The 24,382-nt window shown below is 37.8% G+C and overlaps 1 protein-coding gene across 1 annotated transcript in view; it reads left to right on the forward strand.

Annotated features, from left to right (window-relative positions):
• LOC145500673 (MAM and LDL-receptor class A domain-containing protein 2-like) overlaps window positions 1–24,382 on the forward strand; it is a 107,482-nt gene that overhangs the window by 1,127 nt on the left and 81,973 nt on the right. Inside the window, exons 2-21 of the mRNA XM_081480198.1 lie at window positions 45–190; window positions 1,987–2,136; window positions 2,811–2,975; window positions 4,824–5,114; window positions 7,018–7,274; window positions 10,874–10,964; window positions 12,519–12,656; window positions 12,836–13,098; window positions 14,267–14,357; window positions 14,612–14,746; window positions 15,288–15,544; window positions 15,946–16,114; window positions 16,485–16,628; window positions 18,105–18,376; window positions 18,671–18,764; window positions 18,976–19,122; window positions 19,455–19,799; window positions 20,318–21,454; window positions 21,846–22,358; window positions 23,174–23,433. Of these exons, the coding sequence (XP_081336324.1) occupies window positions 145–190; window positions 1,987–2,136; window positions 2,811–2,975; window positions 4,824–5,114; window positions 7,018–7,274; window positions 10,874–10,964; window positions 12,519–12,656; window positions 12,836–13,098; window positions 14,267–14,357; window positions 14,612–14,746; window positions 15,288–15,544; window positions 15,946–16,114; window positions 16,485–16,628; window positions 18,105–18,376; window positions 18,671–18,764; window positions 18,976–19,122; window positions 19,455–19,799; window positions 20,318–21,454; window positions 21,846–22,358; window positions 23,174–23,433 (4,965 nt within the window). The 5' untranslated portion in view covers window positions 45–144. The remainder of the gene's footprint in view (window positions 1–44; window positions 191–1,986; window positions 2,137–2,810; window positions 2,976–4,823; window positions 5,115–7,017; window positions 7,275–10,873; window positions 10,965–12,518; window positions 12,657–12,835; window positions 13,099–14,266; window positions 14,358–14,611; window positions 14,747–15,287; window positions 15,545–15,945; window positions 16,115–16,484; window positions 16,629–18,104; window positions 18,377–18,670; window positions 18,765–18,975; window positions 19,123–19,454; window positions 19,800–20,317; window positions 21,455–21,845; window positions 22,359–23,173; window positions 23,434–24,382) is intronic.

The raw sequence follows: 24,382 nt of genomic DNA on the forward strand, positions 1-24,382 counted from the left end.
AAAAAGTTGATATTGTCACTAAGGTGTGAACATTCTTTACCTAGGCCTGGCTTCTCGTGGCTTACAGCTCGTTTTTGTCCTATCCTGTGAGTCAAAGATAACCGAAGCGAGGGGAAGTTGAACGGACCTTAGAGCTGCCTGAAAATGCGACGGGGGACGCTCTTCGCGCTCCTTCTGTTGTACACAACAGGTAGGGTATTCTACCTCATATTATTTGGGCATTCATAACAATTACAGAGTCAGAGAAGCTGCTAGTACCGACTTGCACGTGAAAATCAAACAATGTATAGAAAAGAGGAGGCCTTTGGTTCTTTTACTATAACTTGAATGATGTTTTGCTTATGCGGTAATTCTACGGTTTGTTATCGGAATAATTGCATTAAACTGCATTACCAATATCGAGGCAGCAAATGTTCAGTTTGGAGGGTAAACACATTATTACAGTGGTAAGCTGCAATTGCCGCCCAAAGGATTTTAAGTTATCCGCACAATTGTTTACGTGATCTTAATAAAGCCAGCGTGAAAGATGATAGGGAATTTTTTTTCCGCGCGAACGTTCGCGCATGGTACAAGTTTTCCCAAATCAAATGTCAAGTGCCGGGTGCTTCCTAATTTTGACTCTCAAATTTCATCTGCTTTCAGCAAATTGGTTTGTGGTGTTTTAAATATCACACGAGGGGAAAAAGAAAACTTTTTGGGGAAGTTCTTGAGAAAATATAGAAACGACGAGAGGAACGATTATGCGAAGACTTTGTATTGGATAGCATTTTGTCTTTGTTTTGAACTCCGGTATTTGACACAAAGTCGGTTGCTGTATTTTGATCAAGATTTTTCACGCTTTGTTTTACATACTTCAACAAATCTTGCTTGTCTTAAGTAAACATTTTCTTTGATTGCGGCTCTGAAGACCTTCTTTATGAGCTTAAAAGGACTTAAATTTGTAACAACATCGAATGAAGGATTGTAAACAGAATGAAAGAATTTTAACTAGTCTCCAGTTATTCCAGTGTTTTATCGCGGATTCTAGCCAGCCATTTCGACAGCTAAAAGTAGGAAAAAAAGTTTGGAAGTTGGTTTTCATAAAATCACGCTTGCCACGATAAAAGTGCCGACACTACCAGGGGAGGGGAGGGGAGGGAAATTGTTGACTATTAACGAGGTGCCGTTCCATGGTTCAGCTGTTGGTGTTATTACAAACAGTATGGCTCTGGACTAATCAAATATATATACTTTGTCTTGAGGTAAACGACTTCAGTGTCGCTATTTCTAATGTGTTTAAGCCATAAGAGCCATCCATTTTAGTTCTGTTTGTTTGGTCACCGTCCCTGTGTTCAGTTAAAAATGGCGGAAGTATTAAATAAATTGCAGACGTAAAAGTTCAGTTTTGACGTTGAGCAACAATGGTTTGGTTTGATGTTTGAATGAAGTTTTTACTGCTATGAACAGAATTGCCACGGTGTCTCGTCAAATCTTCGATTCAGCAACCTATAGCTTGTTTACTTTTCTGTCGTGAAAAGAATTCGAAAGAAAGCTTTACTATGTTTGCCTCTCAGTGTTTAAGCTTGCAGGTGTTTAAACCCCGCGCTTTGGAAATCTGTGTTTTTATTCCGCGGAATGTGCGACCCTTTTTATGTTATTCGTCCATTTTCTTTTAAGGATGTTGCCTACTAAGCTTAAATACAAACGTCTTTAGCCCGAAATTGTAAGGGAGTTATGAACGTGAATTAACGAAGATGTCAACAAGGCGTGTTGGTATGGGAAAGGAAAACTGGGAGCAACCAGTCCACAGTGCCCCTGAAATCTGGAGAAAACATAAGAACAAAAAAATATATATTTCTGTTGATGAGTAATCATAAAATCTGTGAGTATTCAGGGACACCATTACAATGCGTTATTTTTGAGAAAAAAATAAAAAATAAATTTAAATTGTTCCTTACTCAAGTGATGCATGCAAAGAATTAAAGTTTTTCCAATCTCCTTTTACAGGGGCTACTGCTCAGAATTGCAATTTTGAGACTGGCTTATGCAATTACAAACAAGACAAGTCTGACAAGTTTGACTGGAGATGGTATCATGGACGAACAAGATCTTTTGGCACAGGACCAACTTCAGATCACACACCGAAATCCAACACAAGTAAGTACAAAGCCATTCTTGTTGCATTTTCATACGATAACTTGTTCTACATGAGCGGCAGGTTGGGACAGGTTTTGTTTAAATTTTATTTGTTGTCTTTTTACATGTACAGGGTGGCAGTTGGCACGTTTTTGTTAACAATAAATTTCATGTACAGCTATAGGCATGGCCGCTATGAGCTGGGGCATGTACTGAAATTTAAAGAAGGGAGTTTGAGATATGGACTGCCGAAGGCGGTCTCATTTAGGTGGTCCAGTTGCATCCTCCCACCAAAAATTTAAAAAATTGAATTCCTCAGAAATGGGATTTCTGGGATTCTGAGGCAAGTCAACATGTTATTATGTCTCACTTTTTTTAATTTAGGGGGTTCGACAGAACCCCCCTGAACCCTCTTAGATCAGCCCCAGCGTAAGGGTGCAAAAACCAGCAGGGATTCTGTCTCTGGGGGCTCTTTGCACAGCATCAAAGACCTGTTGTAATTAATAATGGCTTGCACCTGTCCTATTAGGTTCACTAATTAAAAGATTGACCTCCACTTTGTCAAATGATTTGTTTTTTTCAGTGACTATAGAATGCTTAAAGCTGTTGCTGCAAGAAGACCAAAATGTTTGATGCATTGAGTTGGGTGTTTTTGGAAGTGAAATTATTGACTGTTTTTGTGTTATCTTTTTCAGTTTTAACCATCGGTGGTAATTCCAATGGTGCAGCATGTGTATTCCCATTTACTTATGGTGTGAAAAGATATACCAAATGTACAGATGCTGGTCGTACCTTGCTTTGGTGTGCAACAACAAAGAATTATACTGCAGATCTCAAATGGGGAAACTGTGTCCCAAACAGTAAGATTTCTTCTTAAGGATGTTTGCGCTAATTGTTTCTGTGCATCCTTACTGCACACACAAATTCACACTCCATGTCATGCATGAACGTGCAGTGATAAACAGTGATAGGGCAGATAGCCATTGCTACAGCTAATGATCTCGGAGAATCATTTTCCCTATGGATTTTCTACATTTAGCGAAAAAATGGAGAAAATCTATCGATTTGAAGTTTGAATTTTTTGCAAAATGCACCTTCGAATTCCTTTCTTTTTAGCTCTTTGTTTATCTTTGCGACGGGTTCAAATGCCTCTTGAAGGGTTAAATTTTGTGAAAATGTTGACAAAATTTGGAACAGAACCACTTTTACAAAATATGACTAAGATCGTTTGCCTCTATTGACGGGTGTCTGGAAAACCCGAATAGCGAATAGCGAATAGTTGTGAATAGCGAATAGTCCCGAATAGTGCGGATAGTCTCGAATAGTGCGAATAGTGGCGAACAGTCTCAAAAAGTGGTGAATAGTGACGAATAGTCATCAATAGTCACCGCTTTAGATCTAATATCCTGCGTTAATTAATTATCCAAATAAGCAATAAATTCAGTGAATTTATTACCTTTTCTTCTGCGGACTCAGGCTAGGGCTGTCCATCGCCGACATTAAGAAAACAGAAAACACAAGGATAACCTAATAAAGACGTATTTACACTTTTGCAGCGGTTAAAACAGAAGAAATTATGTTTAGAAACACCTTTTGTCCTGATAAGCGTCTGTGCTTTTTAGCAGGAAAATCCCATCCTGCGTTGCTGCAAGGTTGACTGCGAGATACTAGGTACCCTGATTGCTACGATTTGCCACTATTTGCCACTAATGCGAGACTGTTTGCCACTATTTGCACCACTCGAGACTATTCGCACTATTCGTACTATTTGCTATTCGCTATTCGCGACTATTCGCTATTCGGGTTTTCCAGACACCCTCCATTTACTCACCTTCGATCTTTTTAACTATAAACCCCTGTAGACCATGCTTAATTACGTGCTCCAATTTTTAAAAATCAGGTTAGTTTTCTACATGCTTTATCTCTGAAATGAAATTGACCCCCATTTTTTTGCATTTCTGACAGAAGTAACTCACTATCTGACTGCAGTAAAAATTAAAAAAAATCAATCGCCTGGTAAATTTTCGTGTGCTTGTCCTTAAATAAGACAATTTACAAATGTTTGTGTGAAATTGCTTGAATAATGTGTTCATCGATACCACGCAACCAGCATGAAGTAACGACATTGAACAACAATGAGCTGACATGGCCATTGCGACAATGTTGACATGGCCATTGTGACAATGTTGGCAGTGTGGATTTGCCAATCTTGGATGTTCAATGACCCCTGTTTGTCTTTTGTTTTAGATCACTTTCATACCAATTTCTTTTGTTTTTTTGAAAAATGAAACAAAATTAGTGTAAACCTCACATAAACAGTGAAGACTAAGGAGGAATAATTGGTGCCTAGGGTTTCCAAGCTGGAAAAGTGGGAAAAGTCCAGCTTAAAAGAAATGTTTTTCTCTAATGTATAAGATAAAGATAGCAGTCTAATTAATATTAACGTGTTTCTCATAGCATTAACTTTGAAAAGAAGTCAAGTTGATTTTCAGTGTCTGAGTTTTCATTTACTGTTAGTCCTTTTCCAACTCTGGTTGCCTATGTGTAAAAGAGACATGGAGAAGACCATGTACAGTAAACTATCAATATAAAAATGTCTTGTAAAGGCCTGATAAGCCACGTGACATCAAGAGGATTGAATGCGTTTGAGTTGGTACCGGTGGGTTAAACATTTAAAAATTCCAAATTGTTGCCATTTGTTGTTTTAGGTGTATATTCCCTTGGCTGTTATCTGACATATCCAAGACGCTCTATTTTTAACTACCCACTGACGACAATAACCCGAGGATCAGATGTTATACAGCAGTGTATAAATAGAGCAAACAAAATCACCAACCGAAACTTCCAAGGCATTGGTATAAAGAAAATTAGCTCTGGATATCAATGTATTGCTGATGCTCAAGCTGACCGGCTATACAATAGATATGGAAAGGCTACTTGTGGCTCAGATGGGTTTGGCTCTTTTAATACCAATGGGACAGCTGTGTTCATGTTTACAGGTGATTATTGACTTAAAGAATAAGAATTCTACTTAAAGATGGTTTCCAGTCCGTACTGCATAGTCCCAGCACCCTAATTTTATTAGTGGTGTAACGATTAATTGAATTTTGGCTTTATCGCAATTATATGTATGACTGTTTGGTTTGATTCACAATTCTTTGATTCCACGTTTCGATTTTGGTTCAATTTTTTGCAGACCTTTCCCAGGGTGCCCTCAGTAAGTTGTTATATTGTGAAATCAGAATCCAGAACTCTTTAGAATGTGCATTTTTGATTGACCAGTAAAGACGTTTACATTTCGTGCGCCATTTTGTGTTGCTTGGTAAAAATTAATGTTGCTCTTCTACCACCCCTTGAGAATTTCCAAATAAGGCAAACCATATGTGATACACTCATTGTCATGTTCTCAAACATGGCGAAGAATGACCAAGCGATTATGAATCCACCTGCATCTTTTAGATTAATATTTTGCATAATCAAATTGAAATAATCGAAATTGAAAGACAATAATCGAAATTGAATCAAATTGCAAGGAATGTGAATCGTTACACCGCTAATGTTTATAAACATTACAAGTCTCACTCGATGGAATGCGAATCGATGTTATTCGTTACAAACCACATAGTATTACCTTATCTTTGAGGCCTTTCATCTTCTTGTTTCAACAGCTTCATTGATTTTTACAGCACTGCTGCAAAGTTGTTTCATCAAGTGATATGAGAAAGAATGAGGCATAAGGCTTCAACCGCCTCACATCCGTAATCATTATGGCAGTTGTTTTGAAACTTTGAATTTACTTCATGTATTAAAGTAGTTGCAAAATGTTAACATTTTGTGATGTCTTACATGAAACAAAACAAAAAACGTAAACGAACTCTTGAGTGTGTGCATTATGGACTGGAAATCATCTTTAAGCACTAAACGCAAATTATAATGCTACAATCAGTTAGGCTACAGTTGCTATTGTACCCTATTGCCCAACCGTTATAGTTCACCAAAAGTGGTCAATGATGACAAGTGGTATTATCTCACATAGGCGATAGGATATCCCTGGAAGCTTAGCAAACAATAGTTTGAACTTTCTGCTCAGTTAAGTGGCTCTTAAATTGCAGCTTTCTCCTACAGGTTTTAGGTGAATTGAAAAAAAATTGACCCTCTTATATACATGTAGATTTTAGTTAGGTACAGTAAAACAGCAGGTGGCTGCAGAGGCTAATTACAAGACATGTGGAGAAAAGCTTTTTTTTTTTAACTTTTTGTTTTCCACATTTTTTAATGGACCTTAAGTGAGATTTCTACCTATACAATTAGATTATTTTCTCTTGATTTCTGTGAGGTGATAGTTGATTTGGCCTTTGGCTTTATCAGCCATCATACAGTCATAGAAATCTTGAGCTCACAATCAAGTTCTTAATTAGTAGACCTCTCTCTACTTGCGTACTATTGCAAAACAGGCTGGACCTGTTTCAAATGATATTACAGTCGGAGCACAAAGAATACAGTTAATTCTACTTAATACTGTTTGTAAAAAGATATGTTTTAAACAGATATGAAGACACTTGAGTGCCAAAATTTAGAAAACATAGTGGCAAAATTGGTTAGAAAAGAGTAAAAACAAATATTAGGTTGTCAAACATCCCAAATCTGCCTTAACTAATTAATGGGGGCACATTTTTGGAAAACTCTGTATGAATTCTTTTGTTGTTAATTGTAAACCATTTTGCTTCAAAAAACTCATCTAGACAGTATTATGCATGAGCAAACTATTATTTGTACTAGGTCATGTGATAAGCTCCCGGCCAGTGAAAAGGAAGAGGAAAATGCATCAAATGATAATTGTTTTTTAATTGCACTGGCTCCTGTAATTTCAATACTTTTCAGCTCCAATTCTATTTCTTCTAGCTCGATATGTGTACATTGAGGCAAGCGGGCGCAGAAATGGAGATTTTGCACGTCTTACCAGCCCGATGGTCTCTGTATCACAGCAAAGCACAAAGTGTCTGACGTTTTGGTATCATATGTATGGTCCTCATGTTGCCGCGTTGAATGTGTATGCCAACACGACTACTCTAGGAGCTGCGATCTGGTCCAAAAATGGAACACAAGGCAATGCGTGGAAACAAGCAAGTGTAGATATTCAAATGAGTCAATCATATTCGGTAAGTTTACAAACTTTTAAAGTTCACCCTTTAATGATTATGTTTATAGTGTTACTTGCGCTTGTTGAATAAAAACTTGTATTTAAGAACCAAGATATTTTCCCAAGTTTGATGTTTGATCTCTATAAGCACTGGTGACCCTTGAAAATTTCTGTCCATGAGACTTAAGGGTGCTGGCTACTCTTCAGAGAAATGTGAGAATCATGAATTTTAAAGTTAATTTAAAAAAAAAAATTACAGTTGTCTGAAAACGTAACTTAAAAACACCATCACATTTTATGTGAGACAAAAACAACAAGAACAACAATCTTTATTCACTCTATTCAGGTACAAAAGAAAGGTAAAGACAAAAAAGAAACTATGGAAAACATAATGATAGAGATTATATAACTATATGTTCAGTTTGAGTCAGTGTGCAACAGCCAAAGTAGCAAAGCTTTCGAGTTAGCTGCTGCTTATTTACAAATAAAGAAAGGAAGGAATGAAGGAAGAAATGAAAACAGGAAGAAAATATCACATTAAAGATTACTTCGAGAAAAGTCAAAAAATGATATTAGATATGACGACAAAGTGAATTATAATTGGAAGTTCAAAACTATGACTGACAATTGAGGAGATGATTTTTATACCACTTTTTAAAGCTACTAGTAGAGAGTCGTTTCAAGTCATTTGAGATACATGATATATCTCTGATGAGAACCAAAATAATAGGTCCCTCTTTTTGCCTCGTTTCCACGTGACCACACAAGGTTATGGAGGGGCTTAACTGCATTCCTATGTTGGAATTCTTCATGTTCCCATTGTAAGGTTGTGTTTGATTGGGATCAACTGTTTCAACAGCAACTGGTTTGGGTTCATACAGTTGTTGTTTCTCAATTGAACATTTTCCCAACCTTTTGCAGTTAAAATGCAGTAACCCCTGGGAAGAGTCCTTTGTGAGCTACCATCACACATCATAATCGCACAAATGATTTTTCAACTGTTGCAACCTGGTTTTAGGAAGGTTGAAAAAGTTTATCAACCAAACAAACCAATTTAATGTTTTTTTTTGCCAACAGAACACAAAAAACACCAAAGAGAGACAATTGATCCCAATAGAACATGACCTAAGATTACTGTGTTCCTGGCAACTTGCAAGTTAATCATTTTGGCCTTGAAAGACAGGCATAAAATGTTGAATTGGGCTATTAATTTTTGAAAGACAAGTTTTAACCACACTGTACAGATTTCTTTTTTTATGGGGACTAAATTGCACTTTGTGAGAATAAGAAAACGGGTATAAATCACAAAAATTAATTGTCAATAAGGGTCAAATTGGGGTAGATGGAATTGTATTCAGGGGCCAAAATTGCGCTTTCCTAATCGCCAATGCGACTAAAAATTCTGCACTGGTGACCAGAATTTTACAACTGGTCGCCAGCAGGTGATTAACTATTTCATGCCACGATAATTGCACAAACAAGAACTTTGATTTTCAGCCAAATCGATGAAAATAAAATTCAAAGCCGCCCGCCAATTGGTCACTTCCATTTGACCTTGCCGCTGCTTTTGAAGTATAAAACCGATTTTCCTGTTATCATAAATCTACCACAACATTTTACAGCTACGATCAGTGCGAAGCTTCGCCGCCATGTTTTTTCAGCGGTTTCCCATAACATACGTATTGCGGGAGCAACGGAAGCCCCATGCGTTCTTTCACCATGAATATTTATTCAGGCGATGTGGTGTCGAAAGATGTTCTTAAATCTTTCCGTAATTTATTACAAAGTAGAGACGGAACATCCACGAAGAAATTAGATGAAGATTTAGATATTCTGTGGGCATCAAATGGTGGAAATGTAGATCTGTCAAAGTGGTCAAAAGATGATTTCAGCACTGCTTTGAGTCCTGATTACATCGAATGCAAATATTTTGCCGGCAAGCCAGTGGTGACCAAAAATTTTGGTTTTTGTTTCGCTACGAAAGAAAAATTTTAATGACACTTTTTGGTGACCACATTTTTCCACATGGCGACTGCACAAAAAATTTCAGTCATCAGTTGGCGCCTGCCGAAAAAAGTTAATTTCGGACCCTGGTATTTTCAAACACACCTAAAGTGAAAATGCGCTCCTGTTTTCGTTATCTACTATGGAGTTTAAGTAACCACAACGGCGACGCCGAGGATAACATCAAGTAAAAAGTGATTTTATATTTTACCTACGAATCTTGTGGTAATCCAAAGTTATTTGCTTTGTTTATTATTGTCAAAACTTTTGCAAAACTGAATCTGGGACTTAGTGATAAACTTGAAATAAAAATTTAAAAAATTAGCAGTCGTGGTTCACATTCTCCAGGCAATGCAGAATTTGGCCGTTTCTCGTTGTTATTTTGCTGAGGATGGTAAAGAAGTGGACTAAGAATTATAATGCGTGTGCACAGCCATTGTTTTCCTCATTAAATCTTTTGTTTAGCGACATTCCTGTTGCTGTTGCCATCGTGGTTTTCTTAAACTCCCAATTATTATGCTACATCAACAACAGCATCAACAACAATCTTTATTTTGTTCAATTTACATTTTGATATTTAGACTGTCATGCAGATAGCTAAGTGCTAGTTTAGGTGGGCTGGTGTATTAAGATCTAATTGCAAATGTTTTCATTTATTTAATAAATAGATTACAAATTTACAAAATTAAGAATTTTTATTTTAAAAAGGAAGCAGAATAGAAAGGTGGGAAAAGAATGAAAAAAGAAGTGAGGGGTATCAACTTTACTTTACAACTTTATTATGACTCGCATGTTTACAGTTTTACAGAAATATATACACATTAAGTTAAAAAAGCTTGGCAATAGCAACAATGCGAACCCGGAGGTAGACTGGGCTAATCTAGGCGGGCCACATCTATATTTATATAGATTAATAATATTATTAGACAATAAATTATATGTACATCTAGTATTATTTTTATTGTATTTTATTTTTCTTTTGCATTACACTTGTTATGTTTGGCGGTGGTTTCTTTGCACTCAAAAGCAAGTGACATGAGGCATTCTTGGGAACCTTCAATTTTTTCTATTTGGGAGGTGCCAAAAGTGCCCCTGAAGTGTTATAAATATTTTCTTTAGAGGAAAAGTTGCTTCTGGTGGTCCAACAATAACTTGTTTTATTTTTCTAAAGTGTTGGCATAAATTTATCTCTTGTTACAGTTGAACCCAGCTATTTCAAAATCTGAAAGGAAAAGAAAACTAGTTTGAAAAAGGAGGGGTTCAAAGTATTGTGGTCTGCTTTAAATATAAAAATAGCAATTAATTCTAAACTCTTACTAATTGCATGTGAGAGCTGTACTGTGCAATATTGGCTTGAGCTTGTGGCAGTATGGAACAAGCACAGCGAGATCTGTAAATGACTGAGGGCCAATATTCTTCAGTATGGCTATAGCAAGCTAGCTTAATAAGTATAGTTTAAAAATATGTTATTGTACATTGTTGTAGACCATTTGGTTAACCCTGACATGAGCTGGTCTTATCAATCATATTTTATGAAATGGTTGTGGTTTGAACATTTCTGCTTTGTGTTTTATACAACATATCACACTATTTTCCTTTCTTTGTTTCATTTAGCTGGTGTTTGAGGGAATCAGAGGATCCAGCTATAGAGGAGACATTTCTGTGGATGATATAGAGCTGAAAGATGGATCCTGTGCACCATCTGGTAAGAATGTGAAGAATGCCAGCGCTAATGAAAGGGGATATAATTACATACACTGTATCAGGGTTGTCATTAAGGTTTGATTCACCTGTAGCCTTGATCTTCACTCTGGTAACAAACTTTCTAAATTATATGAGTGAATTGTATCAACTACAGGCAAGTTCACTTGTAACATCAAGGACCCATCAAGCATGCTCAGGCATAACTGGTGTTTCAGGTTTCAGCTGTATCTGGTGCTACGGGTTACGGCCCTTATTGACAGCCCTGTATGTGAAAAGTTTCAGCTCAAGCTGAATTTTAGCCTGGTAAGAGTGCAGATGGTTTTCTATATATCTTGTTTGACTGAAAACACAATCATTCCACAAACTCAAGTTCTCCTTTGAGTTACCTGGGCTTTTGGTTTCTTAGCGCATTTTCTCAAATGATGGAGCTGAAATTGCCAGCTCAGCATTTCAAACTGAGCTTGAATTTCAGCCTGAAGTAAAATTCTCCATGCAATCACCAACTTCAATTTGAGTGCACTTGTTTCAGAAGCTGGGCTTAAATCTAAGCTTTATTAACTGGGCTGAAGTTTTCCTTGGAATCATCCCCTAACTGATAGATCAATTACCCTCCCTGGACTGATGAGATCTGGTAGAACTCTTGCAATACTTTGTGGTATATGGGTAGGTTGTGGTTGAAATAATTTGTTTTTGATTGAAAAAGTGTCATTTACTAGTTAAATGGCAATTTAACAAAGTTAACTGCTGCAATCTTAACAAGGTATTCAAGTCAGCAGTCAATCTCATGAGTGTAGGCTCATGTGGAACATTGCAACTACCTTACCACCAGTTCTCCGAGTTCTTGAGCAGTAATTTATAGTGATTGTTGAAAGTAGTCTTGAGCGGTTTGCAAGCATTTTCCTACCCCACCCTTGGATTTTTTTTTTTTGCTTTCACAGTCTAATCAGTATTTATAAATATCTCATCATGTGGTTACATTTATTTCATAGTTTTATAGATTTTTAGTAACTTTTATCCATGCAAATCTTAATTCTAGTACATTTATTGTCCTGTAAGAGGGCCACTAGTTTATTAGTATGTACATGTACATACTATTTTTATGTGTTACATTCCTTAAATAAAGACTTTACTTAATTACTTGTGGGAGGCATGGTGGCCTCATGGTTAGTGTGCTCGTCTACGGATTGAGCGGTCCAGATTCGAGCCCTGGCTGGGGACATTGTGTTGTGTTCGTAGGCAAGACACTTTACTCTCACAGTGCCTCTCTCTACCCAGGTGTACTAAATGGGTACCGGCGAACTTAATGCTGGGGGTAACCCTGCGATGGACTAGCATTCCATCCAGGGGGGAGTAGAAATGCTCCTAGTCACTTCATGCTACAAAAACGGGGATAAGCTCCGGCCTGGTGGGCCACTTGGCTCGTATGCAGACTTTACGTTTACCTTTACTTACTTACTTACTATTGACAGGTCCTAGAATGAGGGCTCAAGAAGTAAACAGTGATGTCCATAGCGAGTGCACTATATTTATAACATGCTCACCTATTTCTTTTCAGGTGTGTGTGACTTTGAGAAAGATTCCTGTGGTTTCACTCAGGACCAGACAGACAAATTTGACTGGGCTCGCAACAAGGGCAAAACACTGACCTCTGGGACTGGTCCATTAGTAGATCACACTCTAGGATCCAGTCTGGGTAAGAGACAAATAATAAATTAATGAACACCAGCAGGATTCCAGATGAGTTTTAAACTTTAGAAAGAAGATTTTGCATGTAGTTAACTTGTTATAAAAGTCCCATATAATTAATATTAATTTTTTTTCAAGACATCTCTGTGTTTGTTAATTAGGGCTGATTTCTTTGTTTCCTTGTAGGATATTACTTGTTGTTTGAAGCATCTGGGCATAATATTGGTGACAATGCCAGAATAATGAAATCTTACCCTAAGACGCCCTCCACTGGCAATTGCCTTACCTTCTGGTACATGATGTATGGTTCATCTCTTGGAACACTCAATGTCTATCAAAAAACAGGAAATAATATTGGAAGTGCTATCTGGAGTATTTCAGGTGATCAAGGTCGTCAAAGGACTTGGCTTAAAGGACAGGTCACCCTTAATAGCACAACTCAATTCAGTGTAAGTCCATCAAGTTGTAATCAGTGAGTCACAGTTTAGGTATATAGTGTAAATAGCCCACCCATATCAAGAGTAATTGTCACTGAAAATCAAAGAAATCATGGCCACAGTCGAAAAATTGATTTTGCTCATACTTTGCCAGTTTGAAGGCCTAAGTAAATAACTGAAGGAAATCAAGTTTACTTAGTTTTTGAAATATCCAATATAACGGCAGAAATCCACGCAAAATGGTCATTGCACTGAAAGCTCAGATTTCACTTTGTGATAATCTGAAATTTTACACGTTTCAGCTCCTTGCTACACAGAAGTTTACATCACTGTAAAACATTCTCAACTTTAAATGCATGTACAGTGTATACATCAATTCTTCCTTAATCAAGATATAGTGATTATTTTCATTTCTTGTGTTCTCTGAGCAAACCGTGAGCCCCAATTAAGACACAATTTTCTAATTAACACAAAACTCAAACATTATGCAAATTCAGTGAGGAAAAAAGCTGACTGTTAGTGCTTCAAATCATCTGATATTCTAGCCAAAGACAGTTCAGTCAATGAATTTTAGATTTACAGTTTCATTTTCATGGATCTACCAGCAATTTTGTATAAACACTGATCAAAATGTGAGAAAATTGTAGTTCAGCCCCTTTGAAATTTGCAATGTAACATGACTGTACAACATGTTGCAGAAATAGGTGAAAATTTTCTGTTTGCTTAAGACAGCACAATAAAGGCAGATTACAATTTCTTTAACATTGAAACGCTTTTAAAATAGTATTTATCTTAAAAAATTGCAGACAAGAGTTAGAAAAGACAAAAAGAAACACCAAACTTTTAAATGAAATGTGGTCTCCCGAAAGTAAGAACCAAAAAAAAAATGGATAGAAGATTGCAGATAAAGGAACTCAGTCACTGCACTTTGAGTCATTTTGGCTGTGTGCAAAATTACCTTTAAATTGATGAAAACCTATAGTTTAGTAAGATAGAAAAACACCAAATATGGTAAAATAGACCAGTAATTAGGAATGTAAGGATGGTTAAAGATGGGGAAGATTTACACAGATTGCAAACGAAGAACTTAAAGAATTTAGGCAAACTGTGACGTAGCTTGATGGTAGGTTGAACTCCAAAATCCAAGCAGCCAAAATGTTCTGTTATTTTATTATTATAGGTTGTTTTTGAGGGAATCCGAGGAACTGGTGCCAGAAGCGACATTGCTATTGATGACATTTCAGTGGCTAATGGCGCGTGTGCAGCTCATGGTTAGTCATAATAGATTTATGTACATTTCAGATTTATTGCTCTTTGTGCCAGTAGGCATATAAGGCCATAACATTCTGTTTCCACTGTGCCCTATCCCTGGCTACCACTCTCATGGTGTTTCAGTCATTCCACCCTGCACAAAGCTCTTTATGGGTTCAAATCCTGGCATCATCATCTAATTTACGAGGTCTTGCAATAAATGGTAAGAAGGTTGAATAGCATGGATTAAAACTTTACATTTTACTATGTTTAGGGGACTGTAATTTCCAGACTGACTTCTGCACTTGGAGTAATATGCGCGGTGATCAATTTGATTGGATACGAGGATCTGGAGGCACATCTAGTTCTTTCACAGGCCCTGACAGAGATCGCTTGGGTTCCCTATCAGGTAGGCTGAGGCAAAATAGATTTAATCCAAAATCTCAGACAATTGCATAAAATTATTTATTTCCTTGACAAATTGTTTTTACTGTGTAGTTCAATTAGCCTAGAATTTGATGCAGAGCTGTCTATAAATATACTTATCACTTAGAGTAATGAGCTACATGTAACTAAAATCAGCTCAAAATCTGCAATGTCTGAATTTTTACCTCTGAGCACTATGTGCAGTTAACAGGGCAGGAAAAAGCCAGGTCTGATTGCCCAGAGCAAGTACATTTTGCTCTTGGGCAAGTGAAAATAGAAGTTCAGTGGCCAGGTGGGCAAGTGAAATTAGCCTCAGTAGTCTAGTGAGTCTGTATGAAAATGTTGGGTTGATAATGATAATTTCCAGTCTGAAGCTATTTCAAACTTAAGACTGCAAGTGGTCTTCCTTACTGTGCTGGGAAATTAACTTAGCTGTTTACACCATTTTGCATTAAAGAAAATAGAGAATTCTAAGTGATATCCTAAATTTATTTTCCATTTGTTTTCTTGTTGTTGTCACTAAGGTTTCTATGTCTTCATTGAAACATCAAGTCCAAGAAAAACAGGGGACAAAGCCAGACTAGTCAGCCCTCAGTTCAACGGCACAGCTTCCAAAAACTGTTTTACTTTCTGGTACCACATGAATGGTAGAACTATTGGCACACTCAATCTGTACCAGAAGGTTGGCAGAACTCAAACACTTATCTGGACTCTGTCAGGAAACAAGGGGAAATCGTGGTTCAGTGGACAAGTGCCTGTTGGGAATATAGCTAATTACAGGGTAAACATTGCATGACGCAAAACAGCTTGACTCCAATATGGAGTCAGCGTTATGGAGGCAGCATGGCCGAGTGGTCAGCGCATCGGACTCGCAATCTAGAGGTCCTGGGTTTGATTCCCGCTCCGACCACTACCTGGATTTGTTTCACGGTAGCATCAAGTTCAAATCCTTGGCTATGCTTGTACATTGCTAACTGGTTTGCCTCCGGCCAGTTGGGATTCTTAACAATGTTATGTTCAATTTGAATTATTTGTTTCAGTTGTTTGCTTGGCCCCAGTAGCCTTTATGCTATAAACACTGCAGAGGATAAATAAAGGTTTTTTTATTATTATTTTTTAATAATAATATTATTGTAAAAGTAATTGATCTTCATAGCTGATATTTTAATCTGTCTGTAACAGATAATTGCTGAGGGTGTTAGAGGAACCAGTTATACAGGTGACATAGCCATTGATGACTTTAAGTTTCTTAGTGGCATCAATTGTCCGCTGACACCACAGAGTGCAGATCCAAATGCCCCAACAACTGCTCCTTCAACGACAGCACCAGTAGTTACAACTCCCATTATTCGTAAGTTACTTCTACAGTGTTGCATTAAGTTTTAGAAATAACAAATTTAAACTATTTTTGATAGTGATGATATGATTCAGCAAGCTCAATTCTTGGGTTGTTGTGTTTGAGGACTTCAGCCCACATTTATTGATTGATTGATTTATTTTTGGTTCTGGCAATGGTGTATGCCTAGGCATTACCAGTGTCATTGTAGAGCACACTTGAAACAAAGGGTGTATCAAAGGGTGTGACCACTTGCCTTTCAAATAAGTGAGCCTCTTGGAGCAAAGCAAGATAACCAAGGAATCAAATATGTCACTTCAGTTGGAGGAAGATCCCACCCAACATTCCTACTTCTCCTGATACTTACTCACCAATTTATTTGCAGCAAATGTTGGTCTAAACTGCAATTTTGAATCAAATATATGTACCTGGAAACAAGATACAACAGACCAGTTTGACTGGACACGAAAGTTGGGTGCAACAGCTTCATCAAGCACCGGACCGTCTGTGGATCACACCACAGGAACTAGTAAGTTTAACTAAACCTCAACCCTCATGACTTGTAATGCTCTGGATTGGCTCGAAAACACACTTTTGCACATCTGCTATCTTAGTTTCTCCAAAATTGAAAAATACAAATCTGATGCTATTTTTCTAGACTATGTGCAGACCTATCTTTTAGTTATTCTGTCGACTCCAAAATGATTAAATTAGGGGGTGCCCAATATGTGTGAAAAAAAAAGAGGAACTACTGACAAAGTCGGAGAGTTTGAATTTTACATTGCTTTTGCAACATAAAAGTATGGTTAAGTATTAATATTGATGTGCTGTAGGTATACAGCTGTAGATCATTTTCGTGTGATGTCATGTTAACTAACAAGCCACTTAAGTTTTTATCACCAACAACACAACAACAACCATTTTATCTTTCTTAATACATAGATTATCATGTACCAAAAAAATGAATTAAACTTAAATAAGCAAAAAAACTACTCAAAATAGTACTTAGGAAAAAAAACTACTCAAAATAGTTTTATCCTCATCAGGCATAAGAGGTGCTGAATTTACAACTGTTTACAACTCAGCTCAGTAGCATGCTTCATCTCGAAACCAGTGCATTTTAAATTTCAGAGTTTAATGGCAGTGCATGATATAAAGCTACATACTGGGATCTGTAAATCACTTCAATGAATATCTGTAGTTTGGGTAAATGCACAGACCCAAAACTTGGAGAAGTGTGTTCTTCATTTATCACCTGTGACATTACAATTCTTGACTTAATCCACTGAACGGTTTTTGAATTTGGATTTATTTATTCATTTTATTGTGTGACCAGTGAAAATGATCTATAAATAAGAGTTTCCACAGGTTGCAAAGCCTTTTATTTTCAAACACAAAGCAGGAGTTGATCACACAACAACAACAACAACATCAACAACAATGACAACAACTCAACAACAGTACTTCAACCCACTTGAAACTGACATCTTTAACTTGACATAATGCTGTCACAAGGAAGGCAAAACATTGTTCTTTTCACTAGTTTTTATTTAACAACAACAACAACAACAACCAGCAACCATTTAGTTCCCACAAAATATACAGTAGAATATTATACTAATTATTATCAAATTAATTGGGCAAATCACTGCTCAGAATAAATTACCAGTATATAAAAAAAAAAAAGCTGAGTAATAGTTAATAATCTTTCACTACTAGATAGATAAGCAGATAGATAGCCTTTATTTCAACACGATAAGTTTTAAAGCTAAAAGCTTGTGGGGTCGTGTATAAAATAAAAGAAAGACCTAACAACAATGTAATAATAAGTAAAAATTAAAAACTACTGACCTAGCTTACATGTATATGAACCTGATCTATATTTACAATATTTACACGTCATAAAACGTTCAAATATAAATAAATTTGTCATCATTGTCATAAAATTGACTATTAGTTTAAAATCCTAGAATTGGTACTTAACACTACCTGTGTGGTTTGACAGATAAAGGTTGGTATATTTACATCGAAGCATCCTTCCCAAGAAAGCCAAATGACACTGCCAGACTGATCAGCACAAGTATTCCTGGAACCACCGCAAGTAAAGGAAAGTGTCTGTCATTTTGGTATCACATGTATGGAGCAGACATCAACACCCTCAGTGTCTATGTTAGGACAGGAGGTGTTCATGATACAAAGTTGTGGTCAAAACAAGGGACACATGCTGACAAATGGCTCCACGCGTTGGTCACTGTAAACAGCAGGACTCATTTCCAGGTAAGTAGTTAGTGACATGTTCTTCTTGTTCTCCCAGCATTTCTTAAGAGAAATTGAGAACATTTTCCCTGTGTTCTTATCAAGCTTTAGAGACACTGGTGAAATTGTGGGAGACCTAAAAAAAAACTGTGGAATGATTTGCTTGTGGCTCATGCTCCACATCATTCTCTTGGTCTCCCGTGAGAAGCCAGGGAATCAGTTATGAACTAGTGTTTGTCTTGTCCAATCCTAAGCACTGTTGGGGTCTCTAATTGCTAGGACTAGAACAGAATTTAACCTTGTGCCATGTTTCAGATTGTGATGTCAGGTTCGGTGGGAAAGAGTTACCAAGGTGACATTGCATTGGATGATATTTCAATGACATCAGGACCCTGCAAAGTTGATTCAAGTACGTATTCATGTAAACTAAAACCTTTCAGTATTAAAGGCCTTATCTTTACATTGATGACACTCACTTATATTGAAATTAAACCTCACTTATGTAATGGCCAATTCTACTATAGGGTGTTCATCATTGAGGGGTTCAACTATGCAGTGCTTTTATTACTAAAACTTAAACAGAGTGATTTCCACAACCTTTTATCTTCTCCATGTTGCAGCAACATGTACCTTTCAAGACAGTAGTATTTGTGGCTACACACAAGATACAAGTGATTCGAAAAAGTTTGACTGGATTCGTGGCAGTGGGGCTACAATAACTCCGAACACAGGTCCAGCTGCGGATCATACACTGGGATCAGCTGCAGGTATGTTTGAGTAGGGTACTTACGACTCTTACATGGCATGTGTAGCCAACAGACAACAGTTCTGCCACTGAAATTCCCAGTTTTTATCTTAAGGTTATACAACACCTTTGTGGGTGTCGTTAGGGTGCTGTACTGGTCAGGATGTCCCTAATTCAGATCCTCCATTCTGCCTCTAAGTGGATATGTTCTTAGGGTTCTTAATAGTTTAATATGGTTAACTATACTTTGGAGGATCAGTTACAGCGAAGTAGTAACCTGTTGATCATCATTAGAGACCTTTAAAATCATGGTGGGATTTCCTTAAGTCCTGAATTTCATTTGTTAACATCTAGGCTTTTACATGTACGTTGATGCTTCTTCAAGAAAGCGTGGAGACAAGGCCAGACTATTGACTCCCCTGATGCCAAAGACCAGTGGTAAATGTTTTGAGTTCTGGTATCACATGTATGGCTCGGCAGTGGGTAGTTTCAAGTTGTACAAGAAAACAGGGTCTTCTGTTGGTGTTCGCATTTGGTCACAATCTCGTAACCAAGGAGATGAGTGGCTTGCTGCCCAAGTAAGTGTTTGGAGCCCTTTGCAGGCCTTTAGGCTTTCTTTTGAAGCAACCGTTGGCGGCAGCACAGGAGATATAGCCATTGATGATGTTCAAATATTCGATGGAAGATGTGCCGCTCCAGGTATGTACATTGAGATCTGAGATGGTATTGGAAAATATTGATAGCGTTCCCTTGTTTGTAAGTGTATGTATCTTTTACCCACTTTTCCAAGAGTTGAAAGAGAACTGTGACCAAGTTGTCAGTGCTCTTATTTGAAGGTTTCTTATCGTCTGAGTTGACCAAAACTGGACAACCATTTTTTTTTATATTCAAGTTAAGAGCCAGGTTAATAATCCAAGAGAAACAATGGACCACCCAGCCAAAGATAGATCTTCACCAAATTAATTACATGTGATTAAGGATGGCTTGATTTGATGTCACCATCTCATGTTTCCTCAAAGGATATGTTTTTATGTATTTTATACCCTTAAACATATCACGACCACAAAGTTTCGTCATTTCTCTTATATCCTGGCTTGTGGTTATGGAGGGGGAGGGAAACTGCCACCCCCCCCCCCCCTGTCCAAGTTGCAGAAGATAAAACAAAGCCTGATCTATTCAATAGCTCTGAGATATCTCATCCTTGGTTTGATTTTAAGGAAATTGTGACTTTGAGAGTGGAACCTGCACCTGGCGAAACACCCGGAAAGAAGATGACTTTGACTGGTTGCAAGGCAAAGGTAACACAACTTCATACACTACTGGACCACCTACTGATCATACCACAGGCTTAGCCAATGGAACATACATGTTTATTGAGGCATCATCACCCAGGCGACCCAATGAGAAGGCAAGATTCATCAGTCAATCATTCACCGCTGTTCCTGTCAAAGGCAAGTGTCTCCATTTTTGGTATCACATGTTTGGTGCAGACATAGGCACCCTCAATGTCCTGCAGAAGACAGCACCTGGAAATAAGTCTGAAAAAATTATTTGGAGCTTAAGTGGTCAACAGGGAAACCAATGGTTAGAAGGAAGAGTTGCACTTAGCAAGATTCCCAGCATTAGCTACTGGATTGTATTTGAAGGAATACGTGGCAATAGTTACCGTGGTGATATTGCTATTGATGACATTTTAATAAAAGATGGCAGTTGCCCAACACTGCCAGCTAATGCTGATCCCAACCCAGTCTCAACTACTCCTGTGGTAACAACGCCATTCACTCTTCCACCCCCTATACCACCCTCCCTCTACAACTGTGACTTTGAAAAAGGCTTGTGTAACTACACTCAAGAGCATATAACAGACGTTTTCAACTGGACACGTCATCAAGGTGGGACATACTCTGGTGGCACTGGCCCGACAATGGATCATACCAAACAGCAAGGTGTAGTCGGCGCCAATGGTCCAGGCTCGCTTCAGCACATGTTATCTGCAAGGTGTTTACACATTTACTTAGGTGGCCATTCTAAACCCAAGGAAGGCACCATAATAGTGACATATGATGGATGTGGTGAGAATCGTTTAGAATTCCAGCTCACTTCTGATGGCTATTTAAAATGGACCAAGTTTAATATGTGTGTGAGCCAGAGGAAAGGATCTGGAGCTAATGCAAATGACCTTGTGTTAATGAACTCTTGCACTGAAAAGTGGACGTTTACAGCTGGTGGTTCTCTGAAACATATTCCAACAGGGTGGTGTGTCATGCCAAACAAAGGATCTGCAACAAACAACAACAAAATTGTCTTGTCATCAACTTGTGGTACAGACAACCAGAAATTCAGGTGGCAACCAAGTAAGCTACATAGAGATTATTTCTGTCCTGTTCTTGATGTTGCTTTTATTCACCAGTTAATACGTACAGTGATATGGCAAACGAGCTGGTATGAGTGTTAGCTGTAAGCTTTATACTTCAACAAAATATTGGATTTTTAGCATGTCATAACATGTTATGTCAAGTTGTGTCAATGTAGTTAACTGTAGCTGAATTTTGTGAGGAACATATTGAACAATAAGTTTTTCAAGAGAAGTGGATATTTTATTGCATTCACATGTAACATGCCACCTTTTACAAAAATTTGTAATGAAGTTGGTAACAAATGATGGTTGATGGCATTCAAAAGTTACTGCCGTGTTGTACATCATAAGGGCTAGTATTGATAACCAATTTGCATCTTTCTTCACAGCTCGTGGATGGTATATTTTTATAGAGGCATCATTTCCAAGACAGCCCAATGACACTGCAAGAATCCATTCACCTGCCATTGCGTCGAATCCATCTCAGCCCAAATGCCTCTCATTTTGGTACCACATGTACGGACCCCACATAGGACAGCTCAACATCTACACCAAAGTTGGTGCACAGTTTCTTGGGCCTGTTTGGTCCAAATCCGGTACACAAGGCAATCAATGGTGGAATGGTCGAATACTGTTATCAAACAAAAGCCCATACCAGATTGTCTTTGAGGGTGTAAGGGGTGTGAGTTACCAAGGAGACATCGCTTTAGATGACATTAAACTCAGTGAGGGCCAGTGCCCAGCAACAGCAAACTGTGACTTTGAGAGTCCCATATCTCAGTTGCAGTTTTGTGGCTGGAAGCAGTATCCTGGTGATAACTTTGATTGGCGTCTTGGGCAGGGTGCAACATCGTCGATCAACACAGGACCATCCAATGATCACACTCTGGGGGATAAAAGAGGTAAGTGTTGAAACACAATTGTTGAGAAAGAAGTGCTTTATCTGACATGTCTCCTAGAGATAAAAAAGAAGAAAAACCACCAGCCACCATTAAAGTACTGGCTTTATGGTATAGTAAATAAGGCTATGCATGCAAAGCTGTTCAAAGCTATGGAGTTGTGCTACTGCTTAGAATGACATTACATCATATTTCAAAGCTTCTCATCTTGCCTATACTATGATTTATTTCAGTGCAAGAATTTCAATCAATTTTTAGGGGTTACATTTTTTAAACAGAGTTGCAGTAGAAAATGTGAGATCTGGTGGACTGGTGAATCAATTGATTTAACAGTGTGTTTGCAAAGTGTAGAAATGAGAACTGTTATTGTTGTTGGTAGCAGAGTTGTACACAGGCAGCCCAAATCACTTCTCACCTCCAGAAAAAGCAAACTCTGGATTCTTTCTAACTGTGGTTTATTTTTCTGACACACAGTAAATATGGTATTTTTTTGGAAACGATGACAAATAGAACTACAAGCTTGTGAGAGCTGCTAGACTTTCAAAATAATTGCCAAACTGTAGTTTATGCTGGTGCCAAAAAGTTGTGATACTCACAGGCATAAGCATCTGTAGGTGGGGCTAGAGGTACTGTTTGTGTTGTTTTGTTTATTTTTCTATCAGAGGGTATTAATCCTTTCACATGAGACCCTGGGAGAGTTTCTACCCATCCAAACATTTGCAACTTCTTGTATTTGCCTACTATCTGTGGCTCTCCTTTAGCTTCTTCCTATACACTGAAAACTGCTAATTTGTTTGATATTGCTGCTATTTCAACAGGGCATTACCTTTTCATTGAGACATCATCAATCTGGGCTAAAGACTCGAAAGCCTGGCTTATTGGTCCAAAAATCTCTCCTCAAGCTGGAAAGTGTTTTCAGTTCTGGTACCACATGTATGGGAGCAGCATTGGCAAGTTGAATGTGTACCTTATGACAACTAGAACTGTTCCAAGCATCCCTACTTGGTCACGACAGAAGAATCAAGGGAATCACTGGTACATTGCTCAAGTTTCTATCACACAAAACAGCTATGTTAATGTAAGTTGAACGGGTGAAACTGAGTCGCAAAATGGATATTTTGCAATATTTTTACTAAACAACCAGTGAAGTACATAACTTGACATACTTTACCTAACTTACTGGAGCATTCGGGAACAAAACACTCACTGTACATGATGTGAAGCATATATGAAATAATTCATATTTGAACTGCGGTTGTAGATGAAAGTGAAGAATGATCATTGCAGTAAATTGCTTAAATTGGAAAATTCACTGTGATGATCATTCTTCACTTTCATCTACAACTGCAGTTCAAATATGAATTATTTCATGCATACTTCACATCATTTCACTCCTCACGGGAAGATATGAACTCAATTAATTGACCTTGCTCCCAATGTGTGGCTTCATAGCTCAGTTGGAAGAGCATTGCACCGGTAATGCGGAGGCACGGGTTCAAATCCCATTGAAGCCCTGATTTTTTTCAGGCTTCTTCTTTCCAATTGCTTAAATTGGAAAATTTACTGCGATGATCATTCTTCACTTTCATCTACAACCGCTGTTCAAATATGAATTATTTCATATACACTTCACATCATTTCTGCACTCCTCACAGGAAGATATGAACTCAGTTAATTGACCTCGCTCCCACTGTGGGGCTTCATAGCTCAGTTGGTAGAGCATCGCATCGGTATCACGGAGGTCATGGGTTCAAATCCCGTTGGGACCCTGATTTTTTCAGGCTTCTTCTTTCCAATTGCTTAAATTTACTGCAATGATCATTCTTCACTTTTACTCACTGTACATGTTAAGATTTTGTTGGTTTTGGAAAAGGGTCTTGGAAGCATTCTTCACTTTAGTGTATCCATGTTATTGTGATACATTAAACTCATCACAAATAGGTGAGCTTGGGAACTGGTGCCTGAAAGGTTAGCGGGGAGCAGAAGCCATACGCGGAAGGGGAGGTATCCATGGCAACCCTGGAAGC

The sequence above is a fragment of the Orbicella franksi genome, chromosome 10 (assembly GCF_964199315.1).
Source record: "Orbicella franksi chromosome 10, jaOrbFran1.1, whole genome shotgun sequence".
Lineage (NCBI taxonomy): Eukaryota > Metazoa > Cnidaria > Anthozoa > Scleractinia > Merulinidae > Orbicella > Orbicella franksi.